Source organism: Pleurodeles waltl, chromosome 1_2, assembly GCF_031143425.1.
Source record: "Pleurodeles waltl isolate 20211129_DDA chromosome 1_2, aPleWal1.hap1.20221129, whole genome shotgun sequence".
NCBI classification, from domain to species: domain Eukaryota; kingdom Metazoa; phylum Chordata; class Amphibia; order Caudata; family Salamandridae; genus Pleurodeles; species Pleurodeles waltl.
In genome coordinates this window covers 1,221,948,846-1,221,966,200 of record NC_090437.1, presented here as the reverse complement: position 1 = coordinate 1,221,966,200, position 17,355 = coordinate 1,221,948,846, and the positions used below count along the sequence as shown (strand labels likewise).

At 41.4% G+C, this 17,355-nt stretch overlaps 1 protein-coding gene across 10 annotated transcripts in view; it reads right to left on the bottom strand.

Annotated features, from left to right (window-relative positions):
• Positions 1-17,355, bottom strand: part of CTBP1 (C-terminal binding protein 1) — a 1,451,962-nt gene that overhangs the window by 371,908 nt on the left and 1,062,699 nt on the right. The window contains exon 1 of one of the 10 annotated variants that reach the window (XM_069204118.1): positions 873-1,071. The exons of 6 other annotated variants lie outside the window; for them this stretch is intronic. In XM_069204118.1, coding sequence (XP_069060219.1) covers positions 873-915 — 43 coding nt within the window. In that variant the 5' untranslated portion in view covers positions 916-1,071. Of the gene's footprint in view, positions 1-43; positions 297-384; positions 725-872; positions 1,072-17,355 lie in introns of those variants that run through there. 3 more of the 10 variants (XM_069204127.1, XM_069204154.1, XM_069204138.1) reach the window with 3 other exon arrangements.

The window sequence follows — 17,355 nt, the reverse complement described above, 5'->3', positions numbered from 1 at the left end:
TTTTCAGCGCGCATTTCTGGTTCCCATGCAGACCTGGACGCACCTCCCCGCATCACCTGCTGGTGCCAGAGACATGCTGCCTCCAGCGCTATTCATCATTGTCTTGGAAAAGGGAGTGTTTTCTCGGTCTTCGAGCCCTGTAACACGAGCCCGAGCACGAACGCCTTTCAGCCATAAAATCACACAAGGGCTCTTCGAGGAGAAGCCGACGCGAAAATTAAAAAAACATGTATTTCAGTGGGCGCACTAGAGATCAGAGCCAGAAAACCTGTCTACGCAAAGGACAAAACACGACTGCGTGAAATAATAAAAACAAGAAGCATCGCCGAGCACAAACCACGCGCGGGTGAGATTCTCCTGCGGCGCACACAGCAGCGTTGTTACCTGCATTCCTCTGCAGATCAAGTCCAGTTAAATCAATGCACACAATCGGAAAATAAAATCAAAGTATGCAGCACAGATTTGCAATCCACCCAAAAAAATACGCCTGCAAACAAGTTTGCATCTCACAAAGGGGTCTGGAACAAGGAGGTACAGCTTAAGAAATAGAAATAAATGCCCACCATCCCAACAGTTGCTGCGCAAAGCACTCGTGTCCATGATGATTTTTGGCCATCGACGCAGCTCAATTATAAATAACCATATTTCGCGACCAAGTCTTCAAAAAATGCACTCTCACTCTCTCCCTCCCTCGCCCTGCCTCCCTCCTCCCACCCTCTCACTCACTCTCATACACAAAGCAAGCAGGCGGCCAAGGGAGGGGGATGGGAGGGCGAGCAGAACAAGCCTTTATGTACACACGGATACCGAGGCAGCCAGCTCGCTGAACGCAAGAAATCGGGATAAAATACAACAGTGGAAAATGCTTTTACCTAGAGGAGGCAACCCCTTGTTTAGCAAATGAGAACTTCCCATTGAGGTGTGTGTCCAGACTCCCTACAGTAAAGGACTTGAGGGGGACGTTTAAAAAATCCTAAGCATATGGCGGCCACTTCAGGTTTTTTCCCCGAAGTAGCACCCGGGCGGGCGCGCGCGAGCTCCGCAGCCCCGGCGCCGCCGCCTCCCAGGGCGGGAGCGGGCGGGCGGAGCCTGGCGCCGGCCCGGTTGATCTTCTGTTTCGCGGACACGAAAGAGCAGCGAAAGTTGAGGAGGGAGGTGTGGAAAGAGAAATGAAAACAATCTCCGTCCGTGACACATCCAAAATGGGGAACTGTGCAGTTTTCGTGTTTATGTTCTGTTGGGTGTGGTCAAACGGGGAACAGCAGCATGCGATTCCGCCGCTCTGCTGTTAGTGCAGTTTACTAAAATATACATAAGAACAGCGAACATCTTGTATACAAATAATCGTAGCAGGACAACGGAGCGAGTCAGCGTGGAAAAGACAAAATTGAGCTAAATAGAGCAGGGCCAATTAATTAAAGGCACTGAGAAGAATCTTGCATTGCTCGGAGAAAAATAAATATAAATATGTAGCCGAAACAGGACAAGCATCGACAATGCCCAGCAGCAAAACACAACGAACCATAGAGTAAGTAAACCACTCTAGTACCAAGATGTGGGAACCAACCCTCCTTTTAGAAGCAATTACAATGTTGCAAAGGTAAAAGCATCGCTCATCTACAAATACATTACCAGCCGGATCAGGATTAGACGGCGGACTCGGAAAGAAAGCCAGAGTGAACTGCAGCACCTGTCAGCACCGAGCAAGGAGAATAATGTAATGCACTGTTAGACTTAAGGGCATGGGGTTTATTTTTGTATTCTATTATTTATTTTTCTTGAGGGGGGCTAGACCCCCAATAAGGTTCAGAGTCTACCGGTTGCCGTGAAAAGTCAGGTCTTCTGGTGAGAAGTTTGAGTCCTGTCCACCTGTGGCAGCAGGCCATGCTGGTCCAATTTGAAATAGTAGCTGCATGGCAGGGGCCTTAGTGTGTCACATTTGTGGCCGATGAACACGTCTACCCGGCAAAAGCCTTCAAGTCTCCCGTGGCGCTTCTATGCGGAGGACGGGCTGGTACATGTTGGCGATGGCTCGACTCTCCTGGGCTCTCAGACTGCTTCAGAACCCCCTGTGCCATGGTTCGGGTTCTCGGGGCCTGCCTCCCCCTCCCATCCACGCTGGGTTTCACGATGCGTGGCCACATCTTAAGTTTCATCCTGCCTCCTGCAGCCCCTGGTGCCCCCCGTGCAGGCGGCTTGTGCAGTTCCTCAGTCTAGTTGCCAGTGGAGCGAGCGCCCTGTCCGGACGATCCACTCAGAGCCCCACAGCACCCGGGGCATTGCAACGGTACAGCCACTCACATGGTGGTCGTGCAGCATACAGGTAGGGCTGATGCCGACGTGCACAGTGACTCCCCACCCTCTTCAAGCAGCCCAGACATGGTATACACGCATGGTAGCCGGAAGGACATGAATTTGTGGGTCATACTCATGGCAAGGCAGAGCAGAACCCACATGAATGCAGGACCTAGCCCTCACATGTTCAAAGACATATAAGGACACACGGGGAGACGTAAAGCGCGTGCAACGGAAGAGGCATGTGGTGAGAGAGCACATAAGGTCAGCGTGAGCAGAGGCACAAATGCACATGGAAACAGTGGTCACAGTATGTAACAAGGACACACGCAGAGACATGTCAAGCGAGAACAGAGCCCATGTGCGCAGGGACACACATGGGTGCAAGGTGGGAGGAGGAATGAATACCATACACTTTTCTCCTGTTAAATTCCAGCAGGTGTCACCTGCTGAAATTTAATGTAGGGTGAGATAATTAACTGACCCAGTAATTACAGGATGCAGTGAATACCACCCAACTTATAGCTCTAACCTTGCGCAAACCTGGGTTTAGACTGAGTTGGAAAACACAGACCTCATAATCAGGGCCAGAGTCTAAAGGCAAGATGTACGAAATACTTATTTTCCATTTCCTAAATGTAAAAACTGTATGTGCAAAAGCAGAGATGCCCTAATAGCAATTCCTATATGTAGGAATCGCTAGTAGGAAATCGCTATTTAGGTAACACCAAACTATTCGTTCCTAGGCCCATAGGTACGAATGGTTTAGCTTTTCCTAATTCCCAATTTCCTAATAAGTAATCGCAAATTAGGAAATGCTAAAGCAAGAGTGACGCTCAGCCTAAGGCCCCCACATTGCTGCACCCCGAAAAAGGTGGTGCTTATGTAAAGCGCACACATGCCCTAGGGGCATATGTGCGCTTTCTTACAATAAAAAAAAAAGCATCTTGGGTGCTTTTTTATTTTTATTTTTTAAATTGTATATGGTTACCATCAACTTGAAGTCAATGGTAATTGCACTTCCTGAATGCTCATTTTGCTTTTAAGAAATACTTTGAACATGTGTAAAGAAATAGCAAACAGGAAATGCCTATTTGCGATTTCCTATTTAGAGAATCACAAAATGCAATTTCTAGAGGGTAGAAACCACATTTTGCTATTCCCTAAAGGCCTTTGACATAGGAAAAGTCTGTTTTGCATTTCTTTATGGGCCGAAATTACTATTTGGCCCATCAAGAAATGCCTTTGTACATCTGGCCCATAGACTACTTACTTACTACCTCAACACAGATTTACAAATAAAAGTCAACCAAAATCTACACTGCATGACAAACAGCTTTCCTCTGACACCCACTCTCCCACACAGATCTAGCAAAGCTTTTCAGCTTTGTCCTGCGTTTAACTCCCGACCTATTCACCAATAATAACAAATATAGCTCTGCCATCTTCTTTCTATCACCCTTGCCACCCTTCCACACTTGCCAGAATGGAAACCAGGCCTCCAATTGATAAATGTTAATGCTGATGTAAACCATTCCAGTATTTTCAGTATGTTGTTCTAAGTAATTTGCTACACCCATACTGTAGGTGTCAGTTTAGACACCAGGATGTACCTCAAGTTAAATATTTAGCATATTGTACAACCCTGTATTTTATTGAATTTGGGACGTGAATGTCTTCCCTGCGTGACTTTGCAAGTGTGTATTTCAGCTTTGAGTTACCCAACTGAAGCATTCACAGTATTCATTTTAATGTTATAACTGTGCACACTGATGACTTGTTTGTGCAAAGGTACTTAAGACCAGGACAGGGACTCTGATCTGGAGGGCCACGCCAAGCGTGCCTTCCTTTTTACATAGGACTACTGTCCATGTACCAGTTCATAGACACTTAATGGTGGTGACAGCATGCCGTTTCTGAATCTTTAGTACAGATAGATGCTTTTACTTTCCCTGGTAGTGAGTGACAATCCTACAAGCCACCCTCTACAAAGCTCTAGTGAAGTGCCATGACTGGGGCCTTGGTTGACATCATGAGTACATTGTATGTGTAGAAGGCTAGTGACATTAATAATCTGCAAAGCATGGGAGCCAGAGGGATTCTATTTGGACTGTACAGTATGTTCTTTGGTTGGGATGTGAAAGTTTTATTTTGGCCTGCAAAGTTTGGCTAAGGTCCGTCCTAATTTTTAGCCTTCGTGGCACATTCCAAGCTCTGCCTGTTACCACCAGTCCCCTCCTCCATGCAGCCTATCACTGACTTTTAGTTGGATATAATTCCCTGCTTGTTGAGAAATTTCTGACTCGCCCCCCTCCATTATTACTAAGACACACCCCTGTTTAAGAGATGACCAAAACCGCAACATAGATTACTTGTTGTCTCTTACCTGTATAGCAGACAACATGCCTCTTCTGCTCCCTTGATTTCCCCCTCCCCCAGCCCCCTTTTCCTCCAGTCCCTTCCACACCAGAACCTTGTAGTCTCCCTTTTATCTTTCTGAATCCTTGTGCTCCATCTTGGCTAAAACAGGACATTTTTGTCCTATGCCATTTCTGGCTTGCCTCTTGCAGAGTCCACTCTCTCCAACTGACCTATTGTATTGCTGTCGTCCAGTTGATACAGCGAATGGAACTTTCTGAGGTCTTCCATCAGCGGCAATTACTTTCACCTGATGTAATAGCCTACTCCCTCTGAGGCTGTTTGGGCATCTGATACTGGCTACCAGGGTCCTGTGACCCAGACTCAAGGCTACCAACTTGAATGACCTTCCAGACCCTGTCCTATGGCTTTCGTGGCCTGCTCCTTTTGAAACAGCTGTCTGACAACCTTTTCTGCACTGATGATCCCCAAGTACCTCAAGTTGCTGCCTTATCCCCATTTGTAGAGGGTCAACACTTCCATTGACCCAACTTTGTCCCCCTTGACCTCAGGCTATTTCAGGCCTGCCTTTTGCATTTAAGAATTTGCCAGTGCTTTTGTGTCCCTTTCTGCCTCGAGATCTTTGTTGGTTTTTGCCTCGTCCGTAGCCATTTGATCCTCGGTGTCTCAGCTCATATTTATATCAGTTCCAGGGCCTAAGTGGCTGATTGGCTGCCACAGTCAGTTATAATTTACCCAGCCTACTCATCAGCTGAATGGTCAGCATACTCGGGTTGGAGTGAACTAACCACATGACTGTCCTTTGATACAGCCTATCTACTGGTTTACACCACCCAACACATCCCATCACCTGGACTTCTTTTAGTTATAGATGTCTAAGGTAAAGGGTGACTTCCTTTAGCAACTCACTGTTTTGCAGTGATGTGAAACCCAAAACCCCTTCAGGAAAGCTCCCAATATTCCAGCAGCTCTGCCAAAGCCTGACCAGCGGCCAAGCTAACCAAAGACAGATGTGTTGCAACAGGGTCCCGGGATCAAGATTTATCAGTAGGCCACACAAAATCACAACAGCAACATCATTTCTTGCAAACAGAGTATATCTGTGTCTCCCATAGAAATCACATTTGAGTTAGACTCACATGAATTTCACGGATAGTAATTCCATATCCATTCACCCTAAACTTGACGAGAATTAAGTCTATAGCTCTCTTTAGCTGTGCTTTCAGAACTGAAATGTTGTATTTCTGTTTAAATCTCAATTAAGTTGACTTAACAAGTGCTTTTATGGGAACTATTTTATTCTGTCATTCATTGAGGGTAGTGATACAGCCATGCATGCCCCTATGTAAAACTCAATTACAAAATAATAGGAGGTGCCTGCAAACCCAGAACTTTGGGCACCAATTCTAATCTTAACCAAAATAGTTAAAAATATAAAAATATGTATCAGTAAAAAACTGGAAATACAACCATAAACACGACAAAAAATAAATGTGTGATCTTACCTTTAATACTAAGCAGTTTATTCATGGAAATATTGTTCATGATTTGAAAGATCACACTAATTGTAATTCACAAAATGTGGTGTATGCCATTTGGTGTCTTTGCCAATTATTTTACGTAGGGCAGGACTGTCACAACAGAAGAGTAGAATTCGGACTAAAAACTTGTCAGCACCATTGATTTAACATATTTTGAAGTTCAGCCATTCACCAAATGACCAGCATTGACAGGTTATTGAAATTATTAAAATACCTCCTCAGGGTGGTATTATCCAGGCTTCCCTTAGTAGTGCTGAATGCCTGTGGATACTTCGATGTGACAGTATTACAAAGGGGCTGAACACAGAGGAATGTAACTCATTGATTGCCTGCTGATCATTATTTATTTTTTGCCATGTTTACAGTTTTATCTACAGAGTTTTACTTATACCATTAGGATTAGTTGATCTTTCCCTTAGGTATGGTAATATCCAGTATGTGAATTCTAGTCAATATAAAACGTTTTTTGACAATTTTATGTGATTAATAGTGCCATTCATGATTGTTTGTATATTGACATTTTGAATTGATGAAAATGCACAATTGGAATTTGTACAATGAAATGTAATAAGCTGCAATAAAATGTAAGGCGCACTGATCCATTTTCCATTCCCTCCACATGTGACAGATACTCACATTCATGTGAATTGTAAATGGGTTTTGGTTCATACTAATTTAATTGGAGTAATTGTCCTTAATCTGTTTATTTTTCAGGATTCCCCTTTTTCACTAAAGGTTCTGATTTGGTTGAGCAGTTTTAAATGATGGAATATGAGCGCTACTTGTCTCTCCTTCATGGATTAATGAAAACAATGTTTTTTTGATTGAAAAAAGGAGCTGGAGGCGATAGTCTGGGCATTTTGTGTTCAACATTAAGTGAATTGGCGATGAGACCAGTTAGTTCTTGGCAGCTTTGTGGTCATATATTGATTCAGCTATGCGATTAGCATTAACTTCCAGCACATGTACCTGTTGAGGAAGTAGTGCGCCCTTAACCGCAGAGTTGGTCGATGGCGTGCTAGTGAGTCTTGATGAGATTGGCATCTGCTCTCAGTGTATGCACACTGAGAGGGAGTAGTGCACATTTAAACACTGTTGATGGCGTGTTAGCAATCAGTGAGTTTCTTAGCGTGAAGCAGTCAGCCTACCTTAAATTTGATTAATTTGTGCTACCAATGTATATTGTGGATTTTATTCTCAGGTAAATTGTGTTTGTCTCTTATGTAGTTAGTGCCATGATTATAGTAAGTGGCTATTTTGTACTTTTTTGATTTAGGTCTTTGTAGTGCTTTACTTGACTGTTTGTGCCGACTAGCGATCATGACATGGCTATATAAATCTGTAGTAATTCGGGCTTTTGGTACAAGTAGGTCATTTGTGGTATGTAATGTTTTGGTGGCGTTGGTTCCTTTTCTACTGGTGGGAGAGGTCTTGTCTTTTCTTAGGCTGGCACTTAAGGTGGTCTTTCGATTCTAACACACTTATGAGGTTATTGGTGGTGTTGAGGCTTTAGAATATTGATTATTTTGTTATTGCTGGTGATAGGATTTATTCTTCCTTGCTGATTGATATATAGCTGTAGGAGAGAATGTGAGTATTTGTCCTCCGTTCCCTTATAAAATTGCTAGTTATTAATTACAGGGTGCCTCATCAGAGTTTTATTGTTTTATTTTGTAGATTATTGAATGTGCTTTATTATTAATATGTCCTGATGATCCTGGAAACAGCAAATGGTCAAAACGCCATCAACACCTTCTTAAGTTGATTGGATTCAAGTAATGTTTTGTGTTTTTTGTGCAGACTTACTGTGGTTTTCTTTTTGTTTTAAATTTGGATCCATCACTTTTTTTTTTTAAGCTCGGTTTATTATTTGTATGACAATGTAAATTGTGGAGCCATTTTTTTGTGATATTTTTGTGACTATTGAATAATTGTACATGTCTTTTTGCATTATATTGTGTGTTGGCACCCACCTTCTTTTGTTTATTATTTCATAATTCTCCTGGACCTATATAATACCCAGCATTTATTGTCCTTTTCCATCTAGTTTTGTTTTTATCCTAATAAAATCCAGCAGTCTACGTGAACTACTTCTGCGTACTAATCTATCAGCCATCCGGCAATAAGAAACTTGACATTAAAGCACTCTTTCTATTTATTTCCTTAGATATTTTCTGGGACGTGACCAAGTTTCTGCATTCTGTTGAATCACATCTGGGCTAAACCCTACACATTACATTTGTCTTGTTCTTATAGTAACTATATGATCTACACAATTAAAAATAGTAAATAACCAGAGTAACTTCCGACATGTGCTATACTACTGCTTATAGCCTGCAATAAGACCGGTACAAAGCACTATCCCATACATATCATATTTGGATTGATGCAGTTCTTGTGCACAGCTCCAAATCACACTAAACTGTGACTGCAATACATAGGTTGGAGTGCTATACTTTCTTGGGTCTCTAGAAAATATATTTACTTCCCTCATGCACACCCCTTCAGTAGCTTTTACATTACTCACATGCCCTACACATGGATGCATAAGGAAAAACACTTCACACATGTCCATGCACCTTGAACCAGCCAACAGCACTTGACACTCTGAAGATACCTGCAATATTGACAAAGGAAGGCCCAATAAATGTTAATGTATTACAGTTTACTGAATTCCAGCTACACACCCTACTGAGTAACACTGATCCAGTCAATACCAGACTATGCCACTTCAATTTATCTGGCAGCCCCAGCCAAAGTCTTGAACTGCCTCCAGATTGTGGGTGCCATACATGATTTCCTGGCCAACAAGGCATGTTCTAGAGCCTAGAATCCTGTCTATTGAGAGAGGGAAGGTGTGTGCTGGGCCCTGACAGAGGAGAGGATGTCCAGGAGGAGATGCCCAGTGTGTTCCCTGCATGTGGTATGCCCAAAGGAAGCTGATGAACAAAGAGCAAGCCAGGAGTGACTTGTGCCGCAGTCTTTCTACTTAATTCCCAAGAGTACTGTATCACAAATGAACCAGAGAGAAGATTCCTTCACTACAGACATCCTTGTAGAGGCCTGAGATAGTGGTACTGTGAATGTCTACAGAGAAAATTAATACTGCATCACTGCAGAAGTGTGAAGCCAGGATCGATCTGGGGACAGCAACTGCAACAGAAAAAAAAAAAACTCAGCTGGGAGGCCGCAACTGCAGCATCCGATCACTAGTCTGCAGCCAGCATCGAGGGCCTCTTCTGACAAAGATGATTATACTGGGTAGACCTGCCCAACAAGACTGCTTTCCAAACCATGACCTGAGCAAAGCTGCCCCTGCAGTCTCTGAAGAAATGCCTAGTTCCGTATGGGTGGGAAGAACATCATGCATCAACCATAAGGCATGAGCGACAACACAACCAAGATCAGTTGAATGCAGAGTTTTGCCTACATACAAGGACAGAGATTGATGTGTGTGGGCAAGACTGCTGCACCACTTAAGACTTCTCAACAAAGGGATGCAAAAGACATTGAACCAAGTTGCCTGCTATTGAGTAAGAAATTTCAGTTATCTGTACCTGTGGCTAATCCATGCATATTCCATGTATCTTTGTGAACTGCTGAGGCAAACTCGACCATAGCCTGAAGAAAAGGGTCGCTAAGGAGAAGGGGACGCAACTGACAACAACCCTGTCTTATAATCACATTGTGTGCTTAAGTATTTTAACTGTCTGTGATAAAAATACTTTTTTCACCCCAAATGCAATTTTGTGTGTGCTTGTCATCCGTATTATTATTGCATTTGTTTTCCTACAATACAACATGGAACACCATATAAATACAGTACCTATGGATATCAAGAAGACATTAAAACATTCAAGTGTATAGCTGATAAGAACAGACTCCACAATTCCGGTAAATTTCTTCACTTTTATTCCGAGACCAATACATACGTCCAACAGGGCAGCACCGGGAGCGGCAACTGCCAACAATTCCAATATCATCATTCCACCCAAAGCTTCCACATTCCATTCCCATTATACCATCTGTAACCCAACATGAACCCAAATACAACACATCTAACCCTTACAGCAATTTAAACAAAATCAAATAAAAAATCCTATACTGTAACACTCATCTTTATACTAATACTACATATACCTATCATTACATCTAAAATCATCTAATTACATTTTTTTCCTAACCAATATGACCAAAAGATTCGCTTCTCATGAACCTAGATCTATTCCTTGTTCTTTTATTCCATATATTCACGTAACCGCTCAGGTTTCTTCTTTTCCCTCACAGACCTCCTGCATCCCAAATTGTAACCACCAATTTCCCCTAATTTTCCTTTATCATCCTTGTCCACCTCTGATGTCAGTCCCACTTTCTTCTGAATAGCCACTCTCTCTTTATTCCACCATTTACCATCATGCAGTTTAACCACACACCTCTTCACACATACTACCTTCTTGGGATCAGCAAATTTTTAATTTCCTTTAATAATTATCTCTGGTAGTTTGATCCAAACCCAATCTCCTACCCTTACTTCCTTTCTTTTCCTCTTCTTTACTTCTACATATTTATTTTGTGCACTCACTCGCCTTTTTACTACATCCTTTTCTCATAAGGTACCTCCAAATTATTCATCCATGGATGAACAAATGTGTTTGCTGCTTCCCTTCCCTTGAGTAAAGCAACAGGTGGCATTCCTGTTATGGCATTTGGCGTTGCTTTTAATGCCTATATTAATTCCTCCAACTCTTTCCTCCGTTCTAAACCATTCACCCCAACAGTTGTACATTATCTCCTATTACTCAGTTGCATCTTTCCACTAAACCATTACTCCTTGAATGGTATAACGAAGTCGTGAAATGTTCCGCACCCCAACTGCTCATGAACTCCTTAAACTCTTTAGACATGAATTGCACCCGATCGTCTGTCACAATTTCAGATGGAACTCCTTCCCTCATGAACAAATCACACAAAAGTTTGCCGTCCTAACCAATTTTACTTATGGCCAACATGAATAATAATCCATTAACACTATACCAAATCTGTGATTATCACTCAGCATATTCATGGGACCAATTATGTCCATTCCTAATTCATACGAAGGTTTTTCTGGCACCAATACCGCTTCCACTGGACTAGGTGCTGTTACTTGAGACTTGTCACTCAGCGCACATGACGCACATTCTCTTACCTAATGTTCGGTCTATCTATCCACTCCAGGCCACCAAAATGTTTCACTTATTCTTCTATTCATTGCATTAATCCCTACATGTCCCTCATGTGCCAAACTCAACACTCTGCTATGCATAGCTTGTGGCACCACTAACTAATTCGCTCGCCTCAAAATGCCATCAGACCAACTCAATTCCTGAAAAATCTCTTTATACACCTTCATCTACCTTACTCTTAAGGCCATCATCTACTCACCCACCCAATCAATTCTTGCAACACTTTGTCCTGTTTCACAGCTTCTTTCCATTCTTCTTTATTTATACATTCTTTCTCATCTAACACTACCACATGGAAATCATCACATTTATCCTCTTCTACACCTGTATCCATAGGAAAACGCAATAAACAGGCCACAAAGATATTTTTAGCACCAGAAATATACTCCAATCTAATTGAAACTCTTGCAACCTATAATGCCATTTAGCAATCCCAGGTGTCGCTTTGAAAGCACCCTTCGTTGATAAGTTAACCAATGGTTTATGATCTGTCCTTAAAATAAATTCCGTACCCCACAAATACTTTCTGAAATAATTTTTTATTAATGGAATAGCCTCAGCTATTTCACCCTTTATCTTGTTGAATTCCTCATCCTTCTCTTCTGTCCACTCAAACCTGGCCTTATTCTGTAATAATTCTCACATCTCCCTCATTTATTCTGCATATCTCGGAATAAAACGTGCATAAAATTCTACCATCCCAAAAAATGATCTCAGGTGATCCTTGTTTTGGGGGTGCCAGAAAGGGACTCCTCTTTCCTTCAAAACCGTCAACACTACTGCTAAAGTTTCATTAAACTCTTTTTGGTTTACTCCCAAACCAGTATATCATCTTGAAAACATTTTATATTACCCACTCCTTTAAACATAGCTTCCATCACTCTCTTGAAAACTGATGCAGCAGAAGACAAACCAAATGGCATACGCTTAAATCTGTATACCCCATTTGGTGTGACAAAAGATGTTAAATGACACAAGTGTTTATGCAACACAATTTGATGGTAAGCTGATAAGTCCAGTGTTGCAAACACTATTGCACCTTTAATCATAGTAAACATTTCTGTAATGTTTGGTAGAGGATGCCTATAAACCCATACCCTTTCATTTAAATCTGTCAGGTCAATACACATCCTTAACGCCCCACTGGATTTCCTCACCATAACCACAGGAGAAAGCCATTTGAAACACTCTATAGATTCTATTACATCTTGATCACATAACCTTTGTAATTCCTTGACCAATTCTTCTCTCATGGCAATCGGTACATGTCTTGGTTTATGAACTACAGGTTCCACACCAGCTTTCATTTGTATACGATGACATCATTTTCCCCAAAGTGTTATTGAACACTTCTGGAACATTTTCTGTCGAACTAAAACTCTTTGCAACACTGAATTCACTACCTCCCTGTCTAACATTACTTGTTCATAACTGTTGGATCTAGCACAATTTCCAGTTTCCTTTGGTCCAACCATCCCAACAAATTTCCACCTGTATGTGCCGCATACACCATAATTCGAGTTTGATTGCCTTTAGAACCCAACTTTGCATCAAATTAACATACTACTTCAATAGGCTTTCCCCCATAAGCTATTGGCTTCACCTTAGATTTCCTTAAATTAACATTCTTTATCTTGCTACATTAATCAAAGTTAATCAAAGTAAACAACGAACCAGAATCTTCCATCTTATCGTAATTGACCCCATTGATTTCAATTGAACACAGTGTTTTTTTCACCAAGACTTCAGCCACAATAGCTAGGTCTCCCTCTACTAAAAAGTACTACACTTTCTTCATTTGAGTCACTTGGACTTTTCTTTTCTGTATAACTTTCCACCACATTGACTGATTTATTATTCTTTGCATCTTTTACCCACTCTCCTTTACACACCTTCATAAAATGACAGTTTTTCTTACATTTGTTGCACCATTTATCAACCGCTGGACACAATTGAGAATTTCCTAAATGCCTTTTACTACCACAACGATAACGTTCTAATGGCTTACTCTTATTTTCACTGGACACTTTAACTTTCTTTTCCCTTTGTTTAGTACACTTTTGCAATTGCAAACTCTGCACGTCATCCTTCATACTCATTTGCTCCATGAACTTTGTTGTAGATTCAATATTACTGCCAATTTCCATAGCTTTATCCAACGTGAGATTCTCTACTGTCAATAACTTCTCTGGAATTCTCATATTATTTGATTTTTCTACAGCTTGGTCACGAATTACCTCATCTTCAAATGTCTTAAAATCAAAAGTAGAAGCTAATATTCTAAGCTCACTTACAACATTGTCTATAGATTCATCTGGCATTTGCTGTCTTCTGTAAAATTTATGCTGTTCCATTATGCCAGTTTTTTCTCTTAAAACAAGCTTCTAGCGCTTTTATGGCCATCTCATATTCATCTATTACATCACCCCCACCAACAACGAGCTTTTCTACCCTCCATTCCTAAAGAATGTTTCAACAAAGCAAATTTCTTCTTCTGAGTGAAAATTTCCCCTTCAATGGCATCTAAATATGTTTCAAATCCTTCTTTTACATTGTTCCGACTCCACAAGAGGTAACCCTGGAGATGATAAAAATTGAATTGGCGTTATGACTGCTTGTTGCATTCTCCCTCTTGATTTGCTGTAAAAGTTGAAGAAATTAAATATGTCCAGATCACTTGCTAGTGTGCAAATCACCATAATCTGCACTGAAATGTTATCCAAGTGTGCAAAGCACTGTGGCAGATTCCCACACGTCACTCCAAATATGTATCACACAACTCCCAGTAAAACATTGTGTATATCACCGAATGCCCTCACATGTGATTTGAGGCACCTATCAACAGTTGTACGCTCACTTTATGTGCTTTTTGAATTTATGGGTGTTAGCTCTGGCATCCAACCAGTTTTGCTCCACGCAAACTGTCAATAACCAAAGCACTTTGCATCGCCTGTTGCTAAACAACGTAGTCCTGCTGTCCCCACACTTACGCGTTCTACGTTGTCATGGAAATGATGTTGCATGCGTAGTTACCCTGCTGAACAGACACTGCCCCGTGCCAGCACCACGCGCAGGGTCACACTCGCAGTTACACTGCTGAACAGACACCGCTCCGTGCCTGCAATACGCGCACAGTTATCTGCTTCTCACTGGATTAAGACTATTTCCATCACTAGCTGTCCTCGCCACAGCACCGCTCCACAACCTCCATTCACGGCACACTCAGGAAAAGAAATACATCGGCGACGGGATCACCTGATACACGACGAAGGTGCCAAAAGATCGATACTCTGCTGGGAACAACATGGTTCACAACTCGTCTCTACCTGATAAGTACAGACTACACAACTCCAGTAAATGTCTTCACTTTTATACCCAGATCAGTACATACGTCCAACAGGGCAGCACCGGGAGCAGCAACTGCCAACACTTCCAATTTCAGCATTCCACCCCCAAGCTTCCACACTCCTTTCCCATTATACCATATGCAACCCAACAAGAACCCAAATACAACAATAGCCTTTACAAAGATACTTAGTCTCAGATAGTGCCTGCAATGCTGATTACTAAACGTGATGGAGAATTACATTGTTCTTCCATGGCTTTATGGGGTGAAATAGTGGACATCAATGAACGATTTCTGTGAACTCTTCTGAGTCTTCTGCCCTCCATATACTTTGCTACTGGATAAGTGCTTAATATTCTGTTCCGTTATGAACCTATGAAGGACACTGTTATACTCCTATTGTTAAAAATGCTTCAGCTGTTGGCGTTAACTATCTCCTCAATCATTCAATGTAATGACTGCTGAAACCAACACACTGAAATAAGTAGAAAGGCGTTACAAGAGGAGGCGTCTCGTCTTGTGCCGCTTTACCTTCTTCCTTCCTCTCACAACTTCTTACATACTCCCCTCCCATCAAGTCCCCTCCTAGTGGGCATAAACCTGGTCGAAGCAAGCACAATTCTTGTTTCTTTAAGGAACATGATTTGTGACATAATTCACGAACAACAGCTGGAGAGGTTTTGGGCCCGCTTCCCCTTGAGCCTTTTGTTTCACGACCAAAGGCTTACAGGGGTCTAGAAGAAAAACTGTTTATCCTTAGCCACAGTACCAGGCAAAGAGATTGAGATCTAGTCAAGCAAATCACAACGTAATATACTCTCTCATCGAATAAACTGATCACGATTTAAAGTCAGATGTCAAAGCATCCCATGATTTAGAGGCACTAAAGAGACAACTTAACCAAGAGATAAAGAGGTGTTAAAGAACAATCCTAGAGGAGGCATTCCTTGGGAATAATCACAATTAGAGACCTACCAGAGACACAAGTATAGACTATGAAATGCAGTATTGTTGGCAACAAATGAAAGATTAACAAATGTGCTCATATGGGATAACAATTTTATCAAGGTCCTGGGGAGTAGCCAACACAGAACCTGGTCAGAACATGGTAAAAGTCTTGCTGAATGCTTACCATGCTAATGTTCAATTGGTGAAAATATATCTTACGGAGGCACTATTGCTAAGAATGAGGATGAGGTTGAATGAGTTGATGCGGAGGAGTGTGTAACAATTAGTATATTGAATGTATTTATAAATATGTTTATACAAAAATTGACTAACAAACGCTCAAATAGGGCTCAGATCATCTCAGATCAAGAGTTAGAAAATAGGAAAAAATGGTGAGCCCCGAAGAAAACAGAATAAACTGAAGAGAATTTATTTCAGAAATCCTAAAAGTAAAGTTTAGGAATAAAGTTTAAACATTAAACAGCACAGACTGCGAAAGCAGGCTTAAGAACTATTTCATAGAATGATCAGCTCTATTGGGAATTCAGTCATCGTTGGTGCAGGATGACCAACAAAATAAAGAGTAGTTTGACAAATGAGTGTGAGGCGAAATGAACTTATGAATTTGACAATAAAGCACAAAAGGTGGTTTGTAAAGTGTTGTGACCGGTGAAGGTACACAAAAAAATGAATGGAATTAAAAACGTAAAACATGATGGAAAGGCAAAACAGTTTTTTTTTCTTTTTTCCCCCAAATAATATTTTAAGTATCATGAAAACCAGTGGACCACAGGTAACTTGGAAGAAACATAGAAATAAAAGTGAAAATACAAAAACAGGACATGAAACCGGAGTAAAGATACTACTATCTTTGAGACCAGATACAATTGGCGAGTACAAATTATGAGAGGTCTTTTAGGAAGACTGCACCTCTTTGCAGATCTCAATTTAAAGCTGATAAAGGAAAATGAATGATAGGACATACAGATGACTAGACGGTCAATAAATATAAAAAAGAGGTGGTCACATCAGGACACATCAAAAAAATTATGCACAGGTGTATGCAATTTACAAGACGTCAGAGTCTACTAATGACATTTATGCAGAAGGTGAGAGTGTGGGGTGTATGCATATTTTCACTGACGGAAAAAATATCCCTCACTGAGCTTAAGGGTTAGCCTACAGAGCCTTGTTTTGCCTTCTTATTTTTACTTGGATTCAGAAATCTGACACTGTGAACCTTGCCCAGAGTTTGAAATTCACTTGTGAATTCTCAAAACCTAAAATGGCAGCAATGCTTTCTGTCTTGTTACTCCGGTCATTTTAGGAGTCAGGGATTCCCGAGTCAAAAAGGAATTGCTAATCCTGAAATATTTTCAAAGTTTTACATTTAAGTTTAAAAAGAGAGGAGGAGGCCTGGGATTCAGGGTGTTTCTACCTTACTCACTTATGTGGCCTGTTTTATTTTTAACCAGGGTACGAGGTCTGTGCCCTGCATCCTATTATGGCATTAGCAAGAGAATTGTCTTTTTTTTCTTGAGGCAGCCAATCAGATCACTCCAGTCTGCTGCATCAACTCTGATAGCACTGATCTAAACGGCAGGAGAGAAGAAAAAGCTTC